Source organism: Amblyomma americanum, chromosome 2 (assembly GCF_052857255.1).
Source record: "Amblyomma americanum isolate KBUSLIRL-KWMA chromosome 2, ASM5285725v1, whole genome shotgun sequence".
Taxonomy (NCBI): Eukaryota; Metazoa; Arthropoda; class Arachnida; order Ixodida; family Ixodidae; genus Amblyomma; species Amblyomma americanum.
In genome coordinates this window covers 18,285,324-18,304,790 of record NC_135498.1, presented here as the reverse complement: position 1 = coordinate 18,304,790, position 19,467 = coordinate 18,285,324, and the positions used below count along the sequence as shown (strand labels likewise).

The following is a 19,467-nucleotide window of genomic DNA, read 5'->3' as shown; positions in this document are numbered from 1 at the left end:
ACTCAAAGTCATCCTTGTTTGCACCTCCTTTCTTCCACTTCTCTACCAGTGCAAAGAAAATCAATGCAGAACACTAGAGCTTTCAAGCGTAATACTGATTAATGCCTATCTGCAGCTACGGTCAACCTATGTGCTATCCCAACTTCCGTTCTTTCGTGGAAGCAGTCCCGTCGACGCAACATCAACGCAACCGAAAAAAGATGCAATACAAGCCAAAAAGCAATGAATCGCCAACTATGCTTTTCGAAACTAGCGAAAGAGAAGTGGTGAGTCGGTGCATCACGTGATTCTCTAGCTCAGTGTTCGACATTCGACCACTGGTTTGACCCTTGGCGCCACAGCCAGTGCATCCATGACAAGCAATTCGATATGGGACTACTCCATGAAAGTTCCCCAGCAATTAGTCTCGCTGCTTGAAATGCTAAGAAATTTTGAAGACACCAATAGGGATGACAACATTACAAATAACCCTGAAAAGGCAGCCTGACTTCTTTAAGGTTTACCAAGACAACCATAAAGCACGTGAAAGTGCAGCCACCTAGAAAAACGTGAGCCAACCGAGCGATCAGCAACCGTCTGTAGCTGAAAGTTTCAAGCCAAAAATAAAGGCAACGGCGCCAAATGTGCAACAGATGACGAAGATGATCGGCTGATTCATTGCACGCTGTATGCACCTGCACAGTATTGTTGAGGAGCCTGGCGTTCTTGACATGATGAAGATCGCCATGCCTGATTACGCAGTGGCATCACAAACGATTTTTTTAGTGTCATCGTTTCCGACTTCTATGCATCAAAAAAAAAAAAAGGTGAGAAGGAAGCTTACAAAGGTGTTCACAAGTGGAGTGGAGTCCTTCTCGATCAGAACGGATAGTTGGACATTGACAGCAAATGATAGCTAAGGAAGTTTCACTAGCCATGTGATGAATGAGGCGTTTGTGCAACATGTATATATACTGGACTACATCGAATTGCCGGACAGTCACATTGCCAAGAACCTCGTGGAGTGCATCGGAACCATAACAGAGGAGTGGGAACTTCCAGCCGAAGGAACAGCGCCGACATTTGTTGTCACTGACAATGGGAGAAACTGTTTCCGCGGTAGCGCGGTCATCGTGGCAAGGTATGCAGTGCTTCGGCCACATGCTGCAGTTGTGCATCAATGGTGTTAAAAAAGATGCGGTGGGGCTTATGCAGCATTGTGCAAAATTGAGGGAAACAGTAGGTCGGTACAAGTGAATTGCCTAGGACTCAGCATGCCTTTCTAAAATTCAGCAAAACATGCTTTTGGACTGTCTTGAAGAAGTGCAGGACGTACTGACACATTGGAACAGCAAATACACCATGATGACCAGGATTCTAAGATTTTGTGCCCTTATTACTGTGGAACTCTCCGAATGTGTCATGGCTGAAACTCTCACCACACAAGAGTGGAAGCTACCAGCATCAGTAGTAAAGGCCCTGCGGCCACTTGACCAGGCCATGACCACACTCCGGGGACAGCTAACCAACCCTTCAAAAGTTATCCCACTGCTTGAATACACAAGGATCATTCTTGACCAGCATTTGGATGATTATGATGCGCCATCAATTGCGTCCAGCCTATTAAAAAGCACCAGGTCTAAATTTCTTGACATTAAAATGTCTCGGCTTTTAGCACTGGCGATGTTGGTTAACCCTTGGTACAAAGAGGCACGCTACACTGCCGAAGCGGAAAAAAAATGGGCACTTGATCTTGTGAAGGCAAAAGAAGAGACAGTGCTAGCCAATCATGCTAAAGCACCAAGTGGAGCCTTTGCATCTGCAAGACCTCCGAATTCAGGTGACTCTGTGCAGTGCACTTTTAACAAATTTAGTTTCGATCAGAGCCACCAAGCAGGCCATCAGTGAAGAATGAAGTCACGGAGTACTTCAAAAACCTTTTTCCACACCACCTTTGGCATGGTGGAGCACCGAGGGAAGCCACCTCTACCCATCGATAACACCACTGCTATTCACCACCTGCTTACAGGAGGTATTCCGAGGCCTGAATTGGGAACAGTTAATGGAAGATACCTAAATACTCTGCGGTTGCCTTGCTGAGCCAATCAGGAGATGAATTGCAAAGCATGATCAATGAGTTGGACAGGCAGAGCAGAACGGTGGGTCTAAAAACTAACACGCAGAAAACCAAAGTAACGTTCAACAGTCTAGCAAGAGAACAGCAGTTCACAATTGGTAGCCAGGCACTGGAAGTGGTAAAGGAATATGTCTACTTAGAACAGGTAGTGTGCTGATCTGGATCATGAGAGGGAAATAACTAGAAGAATAAGAATGGGGTGGAGTGCATATGGCAGGTTCTCTCAGATCATGAAAGGCAGTTTACCAATATCCCCCAAGAGAAAAGTGTACAACAGCTGTATCTTGCCGGTACTCATCTACGGGGCAGAAACGTGGAGGCTAACGAAAAGAGTTCAGCTTAAGTTATGGACAACGCAGCGAGCTATGGAAAGAAAAATGATAGGTGTAAAGTTAAGAGGCCGGAAGCGGGCTCAGTGGGTGAGGGAACAAACGCGGGTTAATGACATCCTAGTCGAAATCAAGAGGAAGAAATGGGCTTGGGCAGGGCATGTAATGCGAAGGCAAGATAACCGCTGGTCCTTAAGGGTAACGGAGTGGATTCCAAGAGAAGGCAAGCGTAGCAGGGAGCGGTAGAAAGTTAGGTGGGCGGATGAGATTAAGGAGTTTGTGAGCATACGGTGGGCACAGCTGCCTAAGGACAGGGTTAATTAGAAATGGGAGAGGCCTTTGCCCTGCAGAGGGTGCGGTCAGGCTCATGATAATGATGATGATGTTTCAATCCCAACAGCGCAGGCTACCAATGAAAGGCTGTTTTGAGCAGTGGGAACCATTGTGTGCTCCATAAGAGAGAGCCTGCTCACTCGGCATGTAGAACAGTTCGTGTTCTCATAAGACAACATTTAGATTGCAGTGTGCTGGGCAGTAGATAGGAAATGTTGCCTGGAAGTGGAGCATGTCCTTTTTTTTTTTCCATTATTGGTTTCAGTGCACTTCCTACTGCATCATGCAGTTACTCCTGTGGTTTCAACTACTGGCTGTATTTAATGGTACCGTTGTTATGCTGCCGTTTTTGTACTTTATCTCTTATTATTTATTAGAAGGCAGGCGGTACTTTTATGCATTATAACTTATTACTTATTACCAAGCAGGTAAGCACATGAGGTGCTCTTTCAAAATTCTGAATGTGAGTTTTCAATAAAGCCTCAGTGCAATATGCAATGGTTTTGTGTGTTAGGAAGATACATAGTTTTGAAAATGCCTACTGTCCTTCAGTCTCTTTTGTGGTGCCAGAAAAGTCACAGTAGACTCCCGTTAAGCTAAACTTGAAGGGACCAGAAAATTTGTTCATCTTATCTATCAGTTCGTTTCAACAAAGGACCCCCCTCCCCCCCTCCTGAAAAATGTGAGCATGCTAGATGTGTCCAAATATATGTTACATGAAGATAATAAATATGGCCTTGCAGTGAGAAACAATTGCAAATAGAACATTTATTTTGCCCTGCATGATGTGAGGTGAAGAATGAAAGCTTGAAACAGGCTCATATTGCCCTGCTTGAAAATTGCATTCATCTTTTCTTTTTTTTTCTGCATCTCTTTTTCTCACTGTATACCACAGCGGCTGCTATTCGTGCTTTTTTTTATTTCTGCTTTCCATCTGGCTCCGAGTGCTTCGATGGTGCCCAGTATATCTGTTACCAACTGACTATGTCATATCTGAGCGCCAACACAGGCGTGGCAGTGCCCTGCCTTTTCTGCACCGGTAAGAAAGCTTTCCCCCAAGATAGCGCACTCCTGCAAGTTGGCTTCTCCGCAGTTTTGCGCGAAGGAGCGCAAAAGCCATCTTGTGGGAGTTAACTTTCATACTTAGAAACATTTTACATCAGGTCAAGAGTTACCCCCTCTAAATAAACATACCTTCACTCACCCCTCTTCACTTTTCTTTTCTCGACAAAGCCGAGCAGACAAACCATGCGTGCTGTTGCGCAGGGTTGCCGTGGTTCACTGTCACGACAAAAGTTCCAAAAGTTCGTCATAACCGAAGCACAAACTAAACTCTTCACATTAAGCAGATTTTTTTTTACATTAAGTAGTAAGGAAAACCAACCAAACGGCCTTGCATTGCTCACCTTATCCAAGAATTCATCTCTTCCGAGTTTGTCTTAACGGGAGTCTAAGTACACGCTTAGACAATTATTCAAGGAAAATCACTGATGGCTTAAAACCAAAACACTATCCACATATGCCTAATTCTTTTCCCTCCCCCCACCTCCAAACTGCATGAAACCACAAGCACCAGTCTAGTCTGGTCCGAGCCATTGGAATTGCTTTTTTACTGAAGACTCTCGCCAGAGCAGAATGCTTTCATGCTCAACCCAAACCTGAAACAAGGTTAAAAGCTGCTTGCTGCAACGCCTCACATGTGTGCACACAAGTGACAAACATGTTTAAAATCGAGACAGGAAACTATTATATGAAATTAAGATTCAAAATTATAAATAGTGAATAGTTGTATCAATCTGTTTCAAAGTTCAAAGGTACAAAACTGACACCAAATTAAATATGACTGCAAATAGAATAAAAGGTTTCAGTAACAACAACTTATCTTTTAAATGCTGTAATCTAATTAAAATTCTGGAGGAAATTAATGACCAATGTTGGAAGTAACAGCAATAAAATCAGAAGAAAACAGCTACTGTCTGAATCAGTGCTGCACAAAACTCTGCAAACTTGCTCATAGTGGCCAGAAAAGTTATGAAAATTGTTAGTTGCTGGGTGAGGTATTCACGGTAAGGTCGTCTCCACCGACTTGCAGGACGGGACAACATGGTGGGGGCAATAAAGGGTTCCTGCCTGGAAAATGGGTCAAAAAAATGCAATGCTTGGAATTAAATGAACAAAAGACAACTCAGAAAACATTGCTTATCTAAGCTACCCACAGTTTTCATCTGTTATTAGTATTTATCCATTAATTACTTCGTTACACAACATGCCCGACAGGCTAAGGAACGTACAGCTCATCAGCTGAGCTGTGATATTGCAAAAGACAATTTCAAACCTGTACAGTCGAACCCCGCTACAACGAACGTCGCTTCAACGAAATATTTCCAAACCCCCGTCAGCTTGATGTAGAAAGTAATGGAACAAATTTCTCATCACAACGAACCATTTTTGGGGCACATTTCCGCTTCAACACAATTTTTGCTATGCGAAGCTGGGTTTAAAAATTGATCTTACAATAAAACAAGCATATCGCCGCCCATCTGTGTACTTCCGTAGGTCCACACTGCTTTGTTTCACTAAACTTTTGCTGGAACCAATTGATCCACTCATTCAAATGCATATGAAGACCGCCATTGCTTGGTGGTGATGACAATCGGGCTGGCTGCCTTGCGACAAGGCACGGGTGCAAGCTCCCGTTTTTTTCCAAGCCAGAGCTGGAACCAATCCGTCGCCAAAGGACGCAACAGCCTGAAAACAGCAGCACCCCGTTTGCCCTCGTTTTTTTCACTTGTGCTTGTGCGCTGGAATCGACACGAGCATAGCGACTTTGTCTAGGAAGCGGAAGTTCCTTTCTTCCGAAGAGCTGAGTGATGAAGCCATAATTGAGGGCGTTCACCACAGCGACGCATCATCGGACGACGACAGCGACGCAGAGGATTTAGCACCACTATCTGCACTAAAAGTGATGGAAGCATTTGATGTGCTCTGCAAATTTATTGGTGCTCACGATGACGACGTCACAATGCAACTGCTCACCGGGTGTGAAAGTCACGCCACAGCACTCGTGGCAAAAGAAAAGAAGCAGAAGAAGCTGACCGACTTCTTTGGAAATAAATGATGTTTTGGGACTATGTTGTCCAACCTGACAGTGTTTTTGGGCTGATTTTGCCACAACGAAATTTCCGCTGCAACGAAATATTTCGCGCACCTCGTGAATTTCGTTGCAGCGGGGTTCGACTGTAACTGTAGAAAACGCCCTGCAATGGCATCCACAGCAATGGAGCTCCTGAGTTAGTTGATTCACAGTTACAAGATTTGAAAACTAAGCGAAAGTAGTCAGAAGAATATATGCATGATTCATACAGGCACACAAATTCCAGCTTCATTGTAGAGATTCAAAAACTGTAAATTATAACAGGGAAATGAAATCATGCTAGACATTTGGCCAAGAGACTCTTTGAGCTAGATTGTCAAGCATAAATAAAATCTCACAGATCCTGCACTCTCATTTGTGTCAGTTCCAACAACTGCACTTGACACAAACTGCAGCAAAGAGCTGAGACAAACCAAGACATCTGCGAGACACCTTTTAGACATTTACAGTCTCATCTCAAGAAACCATACATTTACTACACTAGTACTAATTGCCAAATGTCTATAATAACAGTAAAACAGTCAGCAGACTTGCATGTCAAATTTGAAAGACATTCCGTAAATTGCGCCCATACATGTAGGCAGTAAAGACAAGTTACAAGCACCAATAGTAAATACTATCAAGCACACAGTGGGAATTGAAAGACAAGTATCCACACAAACAGCCTGCCTTCGTCAAAAGTCCTCTCCTAGCAAGCGCAACTCAAAACAAATGGGTGCAAGAAATTCGGGAAATTTTGGACGTCCTAGAAAATGAACATCATTACTGCCTCCTTAACTGTTAAAGGTGCACTAAAGAGGAATATGAGCTCGTATTTTTACCGCAGGAACTCTATTTACACGTTCCGGGCATGCTAAAAAACTTTGAATTATTGTCCTGTGCGGTCGATTGCTCTAATTAATTAGGATTGACCGTCTCAGCTCCCGCCTTTTTTTGAACTCAACGCAGTAGGTAGGCGGAGTCAACCAACGCGTGGAATGCTGTTCAGCCAGTCCAGTGGCGGCTTCGCTTTCGCTTTTATTTTGTTTTATAGGTTTCTATGAATAAACAGTTTCCAGTTTCCTGATTGTGTCCTTACACTCAAGAATCCTGGCTTGTAGAAGCTGTCGCTCCGCCTTTGAGACAACAGACAGTCCGAACTTTGTGGAAACCGGTCGGTGCAGCGTCAATGAACGAGGAATTAAGCTTCGGGCTTTGCAGGCGAGGTTGAACTTGAGGTGCCCCTTGAATGCAGCAATCCGAGCTGTCAAGGGGCACCTCAAGTTCAACCTCGACCTGTGGTTACCCAGTGCACATCATCGACTACATGCAGCGAAAACTTGACCGCCCTAGGATGCAGCCAGCCGAAAGCACAGAAAAGCGAACGGCTCTCCCATACGTCCCAGGCATCAGTGATGCACTTGCGCGTATCTTACGTTCATATGGTGTGCACACTGCTCATGTGCCATCTCAAAAACTGAGAAGCCAACTTGTCAATGTCAAGGACGGGCTTAAGAAAGAAAGATTCCCTGGCATTGTTTATCAGGTTCCAAGTGCCGACTGCCCATCAGTATACATAGGCGAAACAGGAGAGTGTGCACGCAGATTACGTGAACATAAGAATGACGTGAAGAACCGGCGCGCAGAACAAAATGCGCTTGCCGAGCATTCAGTATCTGCCAGCCACAACATCAACTGGGCAGAGGCACGTGTGGTCGCCAAAGAAAAAGACATGAAATCACGGCTCTATCTTGAGTCGCTGATCATCCAAACAACAGCGCATACTATCAATAGAAATGACGGGAATTTGCCACCAATCTACGCGAGATGCCTGGGATCGCATATACGCCGCATAAAACAGGCACCACCGCAACGTTTTGCCTCATTGTGAACAAGGCTCCCGTGTGGGAGCCCAAACGTCATTTCATCTTAATTTTTGGTCAGTGCGACTCACTAGTATCAACATGTAGATAGAGTTCCCGCGGTAAAAAGAAGAGTTCAGATTCCTCTTTAGTGCTCCTTTGAGGCAACACACCCAGTTCAACTTAAAGAGGCTTTCTGTTTGGGCTCACTGCTAAAGACATATGTGAGTTGCGGCCTATGTCAGTCTAGACAGCAATATTGTGGTATGGAGCATGCAACATCAATTGGGACATAGCCAACAAATGTTAGTGGGAGCTTTCTGTTAACAAGTCAGAAAGGTGCTCCCCTAAGGGCTAGTCGCAAAAAACATTTAATGAGAGCATCGTTATTCTCTAAACCTGTATCGATGTAACCTTCTCTGCATTTTCTAAACCAGAAGTCACAATGAAAGATCCACGTGCACTTCTGCTATGCAAGGCTTTAGAGTCGAACCCGGATATATCGAACCCGCATATTTCGAATTATTGGCTTTATCGAACGCAAAGAATACCCCCTTGAAAATACCACGTAAAACTATAAGACAGCTGCGTAGTATATCGAACTCCAGTTTTGCCGACCATTCAATATTTCGAACTCCACGCCAGGCCCCTGGAAGGTGTGCTTTCCGCAAAGACACTCGCATCTCCGGTCGCACAACGCGTAGCAAGGAGGCGAGCGGCGACGTTTGCAAGCCATGCCTCCTCGGGAAAGAGAGAAAATCAGTTGTGAGTTAGAGCAGCACCTCTTCACTGGTGAGGGAGACGAGAGAACTGGAAAGAGCCAGGCAGTGGTTGCACCTGCGGCACCCCACGACTGGCACAACTAGCACCAACAGCGCATTTCAGCTGAGTTTTCTCCCCTCTCTCTCTTTCATTTCCTTTGTGCCTTTGTCACTGCTTCGCTGACTCCACTGACTCCTCGACTCGACCGACGCCAGTCGACTCCATCAGCCAGTGTGGGGCTGTCGCATCTTTCCTGTGGGTGTCTTTGTTTCAACGTACCGATTGTAGCGTGGGTGACTTTGTCATCTAATAAGCTATGGCACCTACAGACGTAAAAAATAGAAAGAGTCTGGACTTCGCAACGAAACTTAAGGTGATCTGGCACGTCAAGAATGGCAAAAAGAATTCGTCCGTGGCACACGCATTTGGCATTCCGCGGAAGCACTCCAAGTACGCTGTTAAAAAACAAGCAGGACATCACACTCAAAGCAGGTGAGCAAAGTCGCTCGGGAGCATGTCATGTGCGCCCTGTTGTTATCGACAAAGTTGAGAATGCGCTGTATAGAAGGCGCTGCATGCATGTCCAAGTGAGAAACATCCCTGTGGGTGGCCCCATGTAAATGGAGAAGGCCAAATGATTTGCCACGGCTCTTGGCGAAGAGAACATTTGCGGTGGCACTGGGTGGCTGCAATGGTTTAAAAACTGCCACGGCATTGTGAGTGAAAGTGGGGCTGCCAGCAGCCAGGAGACGCAGCAGTGGCTTTCAGAGAAGATCGCTGGAAAGCTTTCGCCTGCAGAAGTCTTCAATGCAGACGAGACCGGTCTCTTTTGGCAAACGCTGCCAAATAAGACGCTCGATCCCCGTAGGAGCTCACGTCACGGCGGGAAAATGAGCAAAGTGCGTGTGACGGTTCTGCTTGCGGAAAACATGAATGGCTCGTACAAGCTGCGTCCATTTGTTATCGGAAAAAGTACATCACCGCACTACTTCAAGAATTGCAAGCAGCTTCCCGTCTGCTACGGCTGTAATAGAAAGGCCTGGATGACACACCAGCTTTTTGTTGAATGGCTGCAGGGTTGGGACGCCGACTTGGGCAGGTCGAGCCACCGAGTATACCTTCTGTTAGACAACTGCTCGGCCCATCAAACGACTTGCAAGCTGCAGAACACTAAACTGAAGTTTCTCCCGCCGAACACCACAGTGATACTGCAGCCCATGGACCAGGGTATCATAAAGGTTTTCAAGGTAGGCTACAGAAGGCGACGTGTTCAGAGGCTCCTCATAAACCTCTGCATGGGAACTGATCTCAAGATTGACCTGCTTAGCGCAATCAAGATGATTTCCGGCACTTGGAACGACGTAAAACAGGACAAGATAGCCAACTGTTTCGGCAAGGCAGGGCTTGAAATGGCTGGAGATGAATGTCCTGAAGCTTTGGATGACGACGATAAATGCTTGGAGGACGCCTTTCGCGACTTGTCCCCTTTTCCCAGCATCGTCCTGTTGGAATTTACCATTGAGGACTTCATCAACGCTGACAGCGAAGTTCAGGCTGCAGCTGACCTCGCAGATGAGGACACTGTGGCTGCAACAGCTGGCACCCAAGAAGGAGATTCCAGCAACGACGAGGAGAACTGTGTTCCAGAAGAGATGCGCCCGCAGAGAGCCTTTGGACTGTCATCAGCCTTCAGCCTCATTCAGCATTGTTGCGGCGAAATGGAAAGTACCAAGATGTCGCACCTGGACAGTCTCGAGACGATCGAGACTAGCGTTTTGAACTTCATTACTCACAGCAAAAAGCAGTCGAAAATTAGCAATTTTTTTTTTACGTGAAATGAGTGCTTTCACGTTGCGTGCCCGGACTTCATGGTTCATGACTCTTGCGATTGGTAAGCCACAATTTGTCATGATCTCGAGTGCGGTTTAAGCCTCTATCTGTATATCGAATTTCGCTATATCGAACTATTTTCCAATCCCCTTAGAATTCGATATATCTGGGTTCGACTGTATTTACTGCATCACACAAGGCCATCATAAAACCCCATTTTTCTTCTCGATATATGAGTTTGAAACTGCACTAGACACAGGAAAAGAGTCTCCTAAATTCATTAACAGAGAAGTGAAGCTATTTATATCCAGTAAACTAGAGTTTAATGATATTGAGAAGGCTCTAGCAAACAAGCAAGGTCATGACACCAACCGTCACAGCAGGGATTGGGCATCAATCTTCATGAGGAAGCTCCTCATTCCACACCTACACAGCAGGCACAGCCTCAAAGCGATGTCATCGGGTTGTCCTGAAGCAGGTTGCACAACAGAAATCATGAAGAAAAAGAGATTTCTAATTGCCAAGCAAACAAAATGTGATAAAGCCACTGAACAGAAGACAGAATCATAGACTTATGCTACATGTCTGCTCATATAAGCATAAAACTTGACATTAAGCCGCTAGCGTACGAATCATTTGTGGCCCCAGAATTAAAGTATGCATCTTCCATCTAGCACCCATGGCAATCGTACCTATCCATAAAATTGGAATCAATCCAAAATCGCGCAGCTCGGTTCATCACCTTTTACTACTCAGGAGACACCAGTGTCAGCACCCTAAAACAGTCCCTCAGTCTCTCAACCCTTGAATCACACCATATCATTTCGCGCTTATGCCTACTTTATGTTCAAGCAGAATACCACATCATGAGACTTTTTGCTAACCTCCCCATTAAGATCACACTTCCCCCTCAACCACGATAACCTGTACAATAGCCCGCATAAGTGGTCGCATGTCCGTTTACAACAAATTTTTGCCAGCGCAACAGCACTTTGGAATTCGTTGGCTGAAGACGTCACTTCATGTACAGATCATAAAGCATTCCGTGAGAAAATAAAAACTCATTCTATATAATAATAATAATAATAATTGGTTTTGGAAGGAAAGGAAATGGCGCAGTATCTGTCTCATATATCCTTGGACACCTGAACCGCGCTGCGCCGTAAGGGAAGGGTAAAGGAGGGAGTGAAAGAAGAAAGGAAGAGAGAGCCCTCCACTACGGCACCTCTCTCTTCATCCTATATAGCATTCACCGCTTTCATGCATTTTGTTATCCACCAAGTTTTGTTATCCTTCTTTCTGTAATATCCAAGATGTATCCTGTGTGGACCACTGATATGATTACTTGCTTTATCATGCCTTTTTTGGGGGGTTCTTTTTCAGTTCCTGCTACTTTTTGTTATGCATGCTCATGTCGCGATTCGCAGAATGGAAACCAATATGTCCCCCTTTTTTATGTAATGCGTTTGGGCCCTTAGGGAAGCAAAAAAAATGAAATGAAATGAAATGTGTTCAGATGGCATTCTGCACATTTCTAGAAGCAAGTTAATTAAAACTGATGTAAGCGCCAATGTAAAATTTAAAATATTACTTTAACATAAACACTGCAGTGTAGAAAGGTTTTGAGTGATTTCATGAAACTAGTACTATCAAAATTGAAGGGCAGGAAGCACAGTGGTTCAGTTACAAAGGCAAATAAAACTGAGACAATGGTTCTGCATGCAGCTAACAAGAAGGACATTTTGGGCATGCCTTCACTGCGTATGTGTTAACAGAAAGCAATAAACAGCAGACGAATGCCATAGTTTCATTAGTGTACAAACGGAGCACACATCATGTTGATGCTCAGAGAACTTACATGTATTGCATCCATGAAACAGTGTGGATACCGGCACAGTGAATGTTATAAAAAGACAGTCTGTACCAGTAAAGAGTCATCACTTTAAATCCTTTTCTGCATTTGCAAACACCTTTAGGTCCTAATATCACATGCCTCACTATGCAACTACACTCCACTGGCACTTTCCTAAGCACCAATAAGTGGTTACTTCTTCCATTAGTCCAGATAATGAGCCGCTGACTCAACTGTGGTGAAAAAAAATATATGTATCACTTTTGCGTGGACCTCTAGAATGTGAAATTTGAATGAAATCTGCACATAATTATTGCTGACGAGATCACATCATGCTTAACAAAACTGTGTGTGTGCAACCAAGTTGTCCACGCTGCCAACAGACAGTGCAACCTCTCTCATGAATAATGCAGAAAACTTTACGTTCATGACCACCTCACTACATTTAAACCAGAAGCTTAATAATAAAGTGGATTCAATGGACCCTGCAAATACTGGTTGCTTTTAAAAATGAAGCAGTAACATCAAATAAAAATCCCAGAAGGCACCCTTACACTGTCAAGATCCTCCAGGTGCACCACCTGCCCCGGGGGCTCCGCTTCCAAGGCCTCATCCAGTGTGCTCATCTCAAGGGTGGGCTGCTCACCAGTGTCGGGAAACAAGAACACACTCGCCGAACGGCTGCTTAGGGGGCGGCCAGCTGCCGAGCTGCCCAAAGAACTGGCTGACCTGCAGCCAGATCCATAGCCACTTTCGGGGCTTTCCCCGTGCTCGGCTCCGCTGAAGCGATCCGAGCCAGCCAGGAGTGCCGTGTGACTAGGGAGGCGAGGAACCCTAGTGGCAGGGCTGCCCCCCTCTGTGTGACTTGTGGTCCGAGTCAAACCACTGTGCGCTCGAACTGGCTGTCTCGGCAACTCTGGGGGTAGAGGAGGAGGCCCCCTTGGAGGCTCATGCAAGGTCAGCTGCTCAGGCTTTTCATCGTGGCGGACAGAGAGTGCATCCAATAGCAAGCCCCAGGACAGGCTTGACGCAAAGGCTTCCAGGCCTGCAGGAAGTGAACAAAAGAGAACAGTGTGTTCCTATCAAGATGTTTGCACCAGTGCTTGTAAACAAAAGGATTGACAGGATTGATTTCATTACAATACCATGATATTAAGGCTAGGAGCAGTATAGAGCCACCCAGGTTAACCCCATTTCCACTATAATGAACTGAGCACCACATGATCCACCCCAAAGAGCCCAGAAAGAGTTCAAAATAAGCTACTGCACATAAAAACAAGTATATAGTGCTGCCAATGCCTAGGTATAGACCTGACCTTTCCATCGTGCACGCACAGGTGTTGGAACACCGCCCCTCTAGACTGTTGCAAATCGTTTGAAAGAGATGGCACGACAGCTTCCCAGCACCAAGAGCACACAACACTAGTCGAGCAAGCAATACTGCAATGCCCAAGGAACAGTTATTGGAAAAGTCTACAGCCTACACCCTACAGTTTTACGCAGCAATGGGTTATGGCCCCATCATCGCTAAGTGTGTAACCCCAACCCCTCGCACTACAGTTCACACAAGAAGAAACAGAATGGAGGTGAGCATTTTGTCTTCCAGCAACAAATAGCACTTAGCCCATTATGATGTAAAAATTTTACTTTTCATCTTGCAGTGTTGCGGCAAAAGATCACTTTGGATTACTATGTTGAACAAAGCAAGTTTAAATGAAAAAGTAACATTGGCACAACAAAAACCACCCGGAAATGCCACCTCTGGGCAGAACCTGAGTAAAAACAACTGAGCGGTTCAGGCGGATATGCAGTAAAAGCTCATTAATTTGAACTTCAATGTACAGGAAAAAATGTTCGAATTATCCAATGACTCCGAAAAATCTGTCAAAACTGCTTACATCACGGTAAATTTATGTTGAGAAGATGGGGGAATGGTTGCCAGATTTTGAGATGAGAACAGCATGAGAATGACTACTTTTCAAACCGCTATCACTGTTTTTTTGCGCGCATACTGTCGGGAAAATTGAACACAACTGCTCCAAAATCGTAACGGCCTCCCCGGTATTGTTCATTGTGTTACTTGATGGAGCTTCACTGCTACAGCATCACACCCACCAATAAACAGCACCCTTTATGATGCATGTGAGGTGTGTGAGGAGTGTTATGAGCATGTGAGGAGATTTACAGCACCAACAACAAAAGGCACATGACAAGCAGGCAGTTCTGGAACAAAGGAAGCCTGAAACCATGCTGACAGAAGCAAAGGAAATACTCAATAGTGCTCAAGCGGCAAGAAGAAAAACTGGAGAGCGGAGAAAGCACCAGCAACACGCCAATTAGCATCCAAAACAGTGCTCAACTGGGTTAGGTTGACTGGCTAATGCTGGTTGGTTGAGCCTCCATCGCTTCGTGCTGCCCCGAAGCTCGGAAAAGCAAAACCAAAACTGAATGGTAGGACTGTTCTCGGAACCGGGGACATGCGTTCATCGTCATACCTGCCAATGCGAGCACGTCAGAGGTGCGTGGATAACTCTGCTGCATGGAACTCACGTTGTGAGTAGGGCTATTTGACAATCTCTTGCCGCACCATTCATACCTGGGCACGGCCTCGTTTCGGAAGCCCATTCGAATTAACCGGTGCAAGACCTGTAGCATCCGAATTAGTGACTGCCCAAAGCCATAGACTTACATGAGCGTTAGCTGGAACCGAGCCTGCAGTTCGAACTATCCTAATTTCGAATTACAGGGGTTGAATTAACGAGCTCTTGGCTGTCAAGAATCAAGAGTCACTCTGACACAGCGGTTTGCTGTTGGATGATGTAGGCATTAATATATTCAAACAAAAATTTTTACTTTACTGTTTAAACCTTTTAATGCCCAAGCAACAAAAACATGAGAGAAACGTCATGAACTTCCAGTATTTCATTACTAGCGGTTCCTTCACAGCAAAAATGGAGGGGTGCGAATATTCAAAATTTTCAGATAGTGAATCAAACAAGAACTCAAGTTTCTGAATAGTTTTCGCATAATAGGCACAAAGTTCAAATACGGTATGCGTAGTTTTTTTCTACGGCCGTTTCAAAAACAAGGCACACTACAACACTGCAGAGCATGTTTTCGTACTTGGTCTGCATGTTCAGTGCCGCGACGTGGTCCATTCATGTGGTGGTGTTCACGATGCTCACATACGGCCTCCAGCACTGGTTTAGTCAAGTTCAGTAAACTGTGCCTTCGTGCTCAGTATTGAAGGCCATGGCTAATAACTTTCGTCTTTCCCATGAACTGAAATTTGGGACTATGTATAGTTAGTAGTTTGCCATCATCGTAGGTAGCAATACATAATTTACTAATTTTGCTATGTGTACAACATGATGATTGCAGAGGTAATATTCTGAATTCATGTTGCATGCCCCCTAATGGAGATCTTTGTTGCGTCTTTCGGTAGCTACATGTTTAACTCCATAAGTTACAGCTCTGCCACTTGAGTTTCACTGCGTCGCAAAAATATTTCCTTTGCACGAATATTAGCACAAGCAGCGAATAACGATACGAATATTTGCTTTGTATTCAACCCAGCGCTATCACTATTCAATTTGTATTCGATTCGATTTGGTACTAAGCTAGACTATTCGTATTCAATTCTGTTTAGAAAAAGTACTATTCCCACACCTCTACAGAAATGTTAAAAAAAATTGGTTGGTAGGTTGCTGCACAAATAAAATTAGTAAGTAACAATAATTTCATAAGTTTCTGAAGATATTAAAACTGCACACAAGCAATCAGGCACATACAATAAATAAATATCTACATTCAAAAATGCTCCAACATCTGCCAATGCAGTAGTACGGCTAAAGAAATTTTAGGCTGTTTTACCAATAGGGTTAGCTTTCGTAGTAAGTTGTTTTCCTGAATGCCATCTGCATCTCTGCCTGTTGGCACTTTGACCTTGCTTTGATAAATACACTCAAAAAGAGTATTTTTGGTATGATGTGAGGAATAGATATACACGCATGGTTTTAACGGTGTGCATCTTACATGATAGGCCAACCAGCAAAACTGACTCAGTGCAGGCCCACTTTACTTCATCCGGCAATAACACAACAGTCAGCCCACGCATGTAAACTGACATGCTTCACAAACCACATTTGTAAGTGCTATGTACTATCAGTAACAGAACTGCACTGACCGCCTCCTTCACTGAGGTGAGTTTCAATATCAGCACGAGTCAGCCCTGAGGGTGCGTCTGTCTGGGTGGCCCTGGAGGCCCTGGAGACTGGGCAGGTCTCGACACCAATGGTGACGGGATGTCGACAGCAGACCCCCGATGAAGAGGAGGAAGACCCTGAATCTCGCTGCTGCCGCCGCTGACGCCGCCCTTGCTCTTTTTCAGTCTTCTTCAGCTTTTCTTTCAGGTAGGCCACCTCATGCTAGAAGATGTGCAGCCAGGAAATCAGTAATGAGGACACCTCAGCAGAACGAAGAAACAAAAAAAAACATCTTTTTTTCTTTCTCTCGCTTTATTTTTTGTCTTCGCTCATCCCCCACATCCACTTCGAAGAACACCAGCTGTATTGTTTTTTACTGAACTGCACTGAAGAAGAAGGAAAATTTGTTAGATAGTTATACATTATGAAACAATCTATGTGCAGGAACTATGTCCTGCAGTTTTCATTCTCAGCGTAGTTCCAATGCTTTTTTTGCACGTCTGACTAAAATTAGCTGCCCTGCTAAAGTTGTGGCTAGAGCCAGCCATACAGGTCCAAGAGCAGGAAGTGACTGCCTGCTCCTAAATTTGGTAATTACTTTTTTAGTGCATTAGTACTAGGTGCCTCGTTACTGGAAAAGTAGTAGTCTGCGGATGAAGCCTCGGAGTAACTTGGATAAGCTCGAATAAGCATCACGCCAGCTGCAGCCAATGGGAGGAGGGCAAAAGATGAAAAAAAAAAATGATGGTCGGTTTGCGTAGTTAGGCCAAGTGCGAATTAGGGTTTTTCGCTTTGGGTTAGGTGCTCAGATTAAGTGTTCAAGGATGGCAATATTTCGGATAGTAATAATGGGTTAATGTCCATATATGCTGAATTGGTCATTCTGTACATTCATAAATCCCTGGGAGCCTCCCTGCCACTCCTGGCGCAGTGGTGCAGTAGGCAAGCGATGCGCCACTGCCCTTGTATGGCAGGTCCTGCCATCGGCGGGACTTCCTGAGCAGCCTCGCACGATTAATTGAGCTGCCACCTGACATGGTGGGCAGGTGAGCAGCCTGCCACAAAACAGGCTTCAGACAAACACACAATGGCTAAATGTGATGAATGGCCACTATAAGTGCTAGCGCACTAAAAGATGTAGAAGAAGAAGACGGAGGTGAAGGATGAAGTCACCAGAGGGAAGTGCGGTGAAGCAAACAGTAAGTCATGGAAGAAGCTGGCCCTAAGACAGACTCCAAAGCCGAACGACATGCATGGGTAGCCGAGGAGCAACGCAAAAAAAAAAAAAGAGAGCGCCAACATGAGTCAACCCATCCAGAGGATACAGTGAGATGGCAAGCTGAAGCACAGCGGCGAAGGCAGTATAACCTAGCAACTAAGCTCAGTAAATCGTTCATCACTTTGACTGCGGGTTGCAGGTGGCAAAGTATAGGAGGAAAGTCCCCCTTTCCTTTTAATGCCCTAGCGTGCTGAAGCAGATGAATAGCGTGAAACGTGAAGAGGCGAATGCCGAAGTCACCAGAAGAATATGCACTCTGGGAGCATGTACAAGTGGCGTCAGGAACCGCCAAACTGAGGGAACGGCGACTCGAACCACAAAAAGCAGATCAGGCGGCTTATTGCAAGAGTAAAGCCAAGGAACAACTGCAAGAACATTTATAAAAAGAAGTTTATAAAAAGCTATACTAAGATAAATAAAGCTAAACAAGGGCAAATTTGCTAGTGCACTTAAGTTTCATTTAGCTTAAACAGGTAAATCGGGGTCAATTTTTTTTATTCCGGGCAATCCTGTATGTGAATAGGAAGGTACTAGCTCATTGAAAACTTTTGGCTCTGTTAATTATACATTATGCAATGCCCAAACAGAGTGTTTAAGTGAACTGACTGACAGTCAGCAAGAGACCCACTCATCAAAAGCTGCCAGCCTACCTAAACGCCAACAGCAAGTGCACAACAATGTTTGCAGTAGGTAGCATAGCACCATCTGGTCCTATACATATGCATCCCATGCCGAACTGTAACCACCAACGCCTTCGCATTCCTATTAGAATATATAGCAGCTTTCTCCAGAGCTTCAACCATCTTCAACTACCATTCAGAGGATTCTTCAGCAAAACTCATTGTTTCACAGAGAGTTGGCTTTGAGTTTTGCTGCAAAGCTCACTCAGGTTTTACTCACGGTGTACAAAAACAGTGCTATAGAAAAAAGACAAGTGAAAAGAAGCGCACCAGGGCATTCTCTGACTCTCATTTAAGAAGGTTATTATACTAACGTGAAAAAGTGTATAACATTCAGAAGCACTCAGATGGCAATAATATGGACTGAACTGAACTATCTCATCTGTATCTTACTAATACTAACCTACTGGAACGGAAACATGCAGGCTAACGACAACACCGAAATTAAGAACAGTGCAGTGAGATATGGGAAAGAAAAAGACAGCTGTAACGTTAAGAGCTAATACGGGACCAAATAGAGCAGGTTCGGTGCACCTAACGTGCCTTTCAGGCTGCTCCAGTAGCTGCGAGACAGCCTCGCAGCTACTAATGTAGCCTCAGAGATGGCAGACATAAATAGCAGATTTCTATGGTTATACATGAATAAAAGCTTCCATGTCTGCCTTCCTTCATGGAATACCTTTACCAGGTCAGTGACATTTAAGCTGTTTTAGCTTAGACTGCCTCTAGAACCGCTGTCACTCTGCGGCTGCAGGCAGCAGTGCTTTAACTAAGAATTCATATCATAAGACAAAAAATAAAACAATGTTCGCCTGCGATGTGCAGCGATGTGCGGCCCGCCAGGTGACAGCACGCTGCCCGCTCCTAGCTCGCTCAGTAGGCCTAACGTACTCTGCACTGAAGCCCCAATGAAAAGCGCTTTCGATCTAGCTGTCAATGATCATAGAGGTGTCTAATCTTGTTAACACCTCTACAATAACTTCATGCTGGTATGAACCTACAGATCATTTCCCTAATGCCTTCGTCACCAAAGCGCCCAGAAACACTGGTTAGGCGAGGAGCCGCCTTGAACCAACGGCCACGGGT

The 19,467-nt window shown here is 44.9% G+C and overlaps 1 protein-coding gene across 3 annotated transcripts in view; it reads right to left on the bottom strand.

The window, feature by feature from the left end:
- LOC144120711 (uncharacterized) overlaps window positions 1–19,467 on the bottom strand; it is a 36,941-nt gene that overhangs the window by 5,581 nt on the left and 11,893 nt on the right. Inside the window, exons 8-12 of one of the 3 annotated variants that reach the window (XM_077653364.1) lie at window positions 16,404–16,644; window positions 12,772–13,262; window positions 10,738–10,834; window positions 1,203–4,908; window positions 39–729 (exon numbers count right to left, since the gene is read on the bottom strand). In XM_077653364.1, coding sequence (XP_077509490.1) covers window positions 10,811–10,834; window positions 12,772–13,262; window positions 16,404–16,644 — 756 coding nt within the window. In that variant the 3' untranslated portion in view covers window positions 39–729; window positions 1,203–4,908; window positions 10,738–10,810. Of the gene's footprint in view, window positions 1–38; window positions 730–1,202; window positions 4,909–10,737; window positions 10,835–12,771; window positions 13,263–16,403; window positions 16,645–19,467 lie in introns of those variants that run through there. The other 2 variants (XM_077653365.1, XM_077653366.1) reach the window with 2 other exon arrangements.